This window comes from Suillus plorans (assembly GCF_016647745.1).
Source record: "Suillus plorans strain S12 chromosome Unknown HD556scaffold_41, whole genome shotgun sequence".
NCBI classification, from domain to species: domain Eukaryota; kingdom Fungi; phylum Basidiomycota; class Agaricomycetes; order Boletales; family Suillaceae; genus Suillus; species Suillus plorans.
The window spans coordinates 1-1,959 of record NW_024537425.1 but is presented as its reverse complement, the minus strand read 5'-3'; the positions used below and the strand labels follow the sequence as shown (position 1 = coordinate 1,959).

At 39.6% G+C, this 1,959-nt stretch overlaps 1 protein-coding gene across 1 annotated transcript; it reads left to right on the top strand.

The window, feature by feature from the left end:
* Positions 1-264: 264 nt before the first annotated feature.
* On the top strand, positions 265-1,403 carry HD556DRAFT_1309728 (uncharacterized protein; the record flags this gene model as incomplete). The annotated part of the gene is made up of 4 exons (XM_041300322.1): positions 265-499; positions 712-769; positions 993-1,078; positions 1,351-1,403. 4 exons carry the CDS (start codon positions 265-267, stop codon positions 1,401-1,403), a joined length of 432 nt encoding a protein of 143 aa, XP_041158415.1.
* Positions 1,404-1,959: the final 556 nt, after the last annotated feature.

Below are 1,959 nucleotides of genomic sequence, written 5' to 3'. Positions count from 1 at the left end.
TGATGACATTTTTATTTTATGAAATCACAACCTGTCACATACCAAGCACTGCATTTCTGTGCGCGCCCTACATTACATGTCCATCTATTGTCCAATCCAACACTGCTGGTATATTTTCATCATTTTATTTTTATGTCATGCTGAAGGATACTCCCAGCCACAGACCACAATGTATAGATGCAACAGAAGCATTCTTGCTACATTCTGCTGCAAACTAGTACAAAGCAGTCACACCTGGGATATCCTTGACGCAAAGTTCAATATATGACCAAAGTCTTGATGCAAACTCGGAATGATGAGTACAAGAGCAATTTAATTCTCTCCAAAGGTCTTGACTTTGTTGAAGAAGAAGAGCAGATTACACATCAAACTTTCAAGTTTGATCCTAATGACCTGGGGAATGAGGAAGAATACATATCTGTCAAGGCTGAGATTCAAGGCAAAGATTCAAAAGAGCCATCTGGCCACTATTTGCTTATGTGTAAGGTTGAGGTGCACTGTATTTGAGACCTGCTCTTCTCTCGCTTTTTGAAAGTGTTGTATTGCAGTCTGTTTTCAATTCATCTGTTCAGCTGAGGGAAAACATTGCGAGTGACTGAACCAGATGCTTAGTCAAGCCTGGTTAGGCGCACGATGATGTGCGGAGCGCAGTTAAGTGGAAGTGCCACTATGCGTTGGCGCGTGCTAAGCAGATGTGAGGCGTGCATGCAGGTGGTTGGAGCACAGCGACTCTAGATGAGTTGAAGGGGGACCTAATAGGGGCTAAAAAGTGTGTACCACAAGGGACTACTTCAAAGGTAAACCTATAGGGAGAGGCATACAGTATGAGGGAAGTAATGTAGTAGTAGTCCCAAGTATAGTCAACTCATACTGTCTAGTGTGCAGGAAAGTGCAGATTCAGGTTTGCACAGGAGTTAATTGTTGGACAAATGATGAACAAGGATAGGGAAACTGATAGTGCTCCATACTCCTTGATGCATATATAAAAATAGGCTCATTCCTGCCCAGCACGGTTCTGAGCGTCACAGCAAGATGATGGTGGTTAATTTGTCAAGAGAGAAAAACATACATGAACTATGTAAGTAATGTTAAGTGCTCAAGCAAACTGAGAAGCAAAGCAAGTGCGTGATAATATGTAATATAAGTGTCCATGACATAGCATCATGGATTGTGTGCGCATGGCACCAGCAATACTGTCAGAATTCACAGAAATAGAATAGAAATATGCACCGATGAACCGAATGGACATGGAATGGATGGACAAAGGACGAGCAACTTTTATCAAAAAGAATCATTTCAAGCAAAAAAAATTGTGTGTTTTTAGAAAAAAATGAATTTTATCATTGGCAGTTTTCAAACCTGCAGTCCAAGAGAAACAGATTTTGACTCTGGTGATCACTTGACAATTTAATCTTTAGCGGTTTTGAACCCACACGGACAGATTTAGATTCTGTTGTATTAACTGCTCGGCTAACTAGTTGAATGCACTTCCAATGAACTCATTCAAAAGTGAATCCTCAAGGCACAATCTCAGCCTTGATATATTTGTATTTTTCCTCATTCCCAGGTCATTAGGATGAAACTTGCAAGTTTGATGTGTAATCTGCTCTTCTTCTTCTTCTTCAACAGAGTCAAGACCTTTAGAAAGAATTAAATTGTTCTTATGCTTATCCTTCCGAGTTTGCATCGAGATTTTGGTCATATATTGAACTCTGTGTCAAAAATACTCGCATTCACCTAGCAAAAAAGGATGCATGAAACCAACAGCAATGTCAATCAAGCTTGAGATCATCAGTGTTTGCTTGCTATACATTCGTGTGGAATGTGAAGGTGTGATTTCATTATTCATACAATAAAAATAAAATGTTATTGTCAAGGTGTGTTTTTTATGAAATAAATTCATCGTCGGCAGGTTTCAAACCTGCACATTCCAAGAGAAACAGATTTTGACTCTGGTGA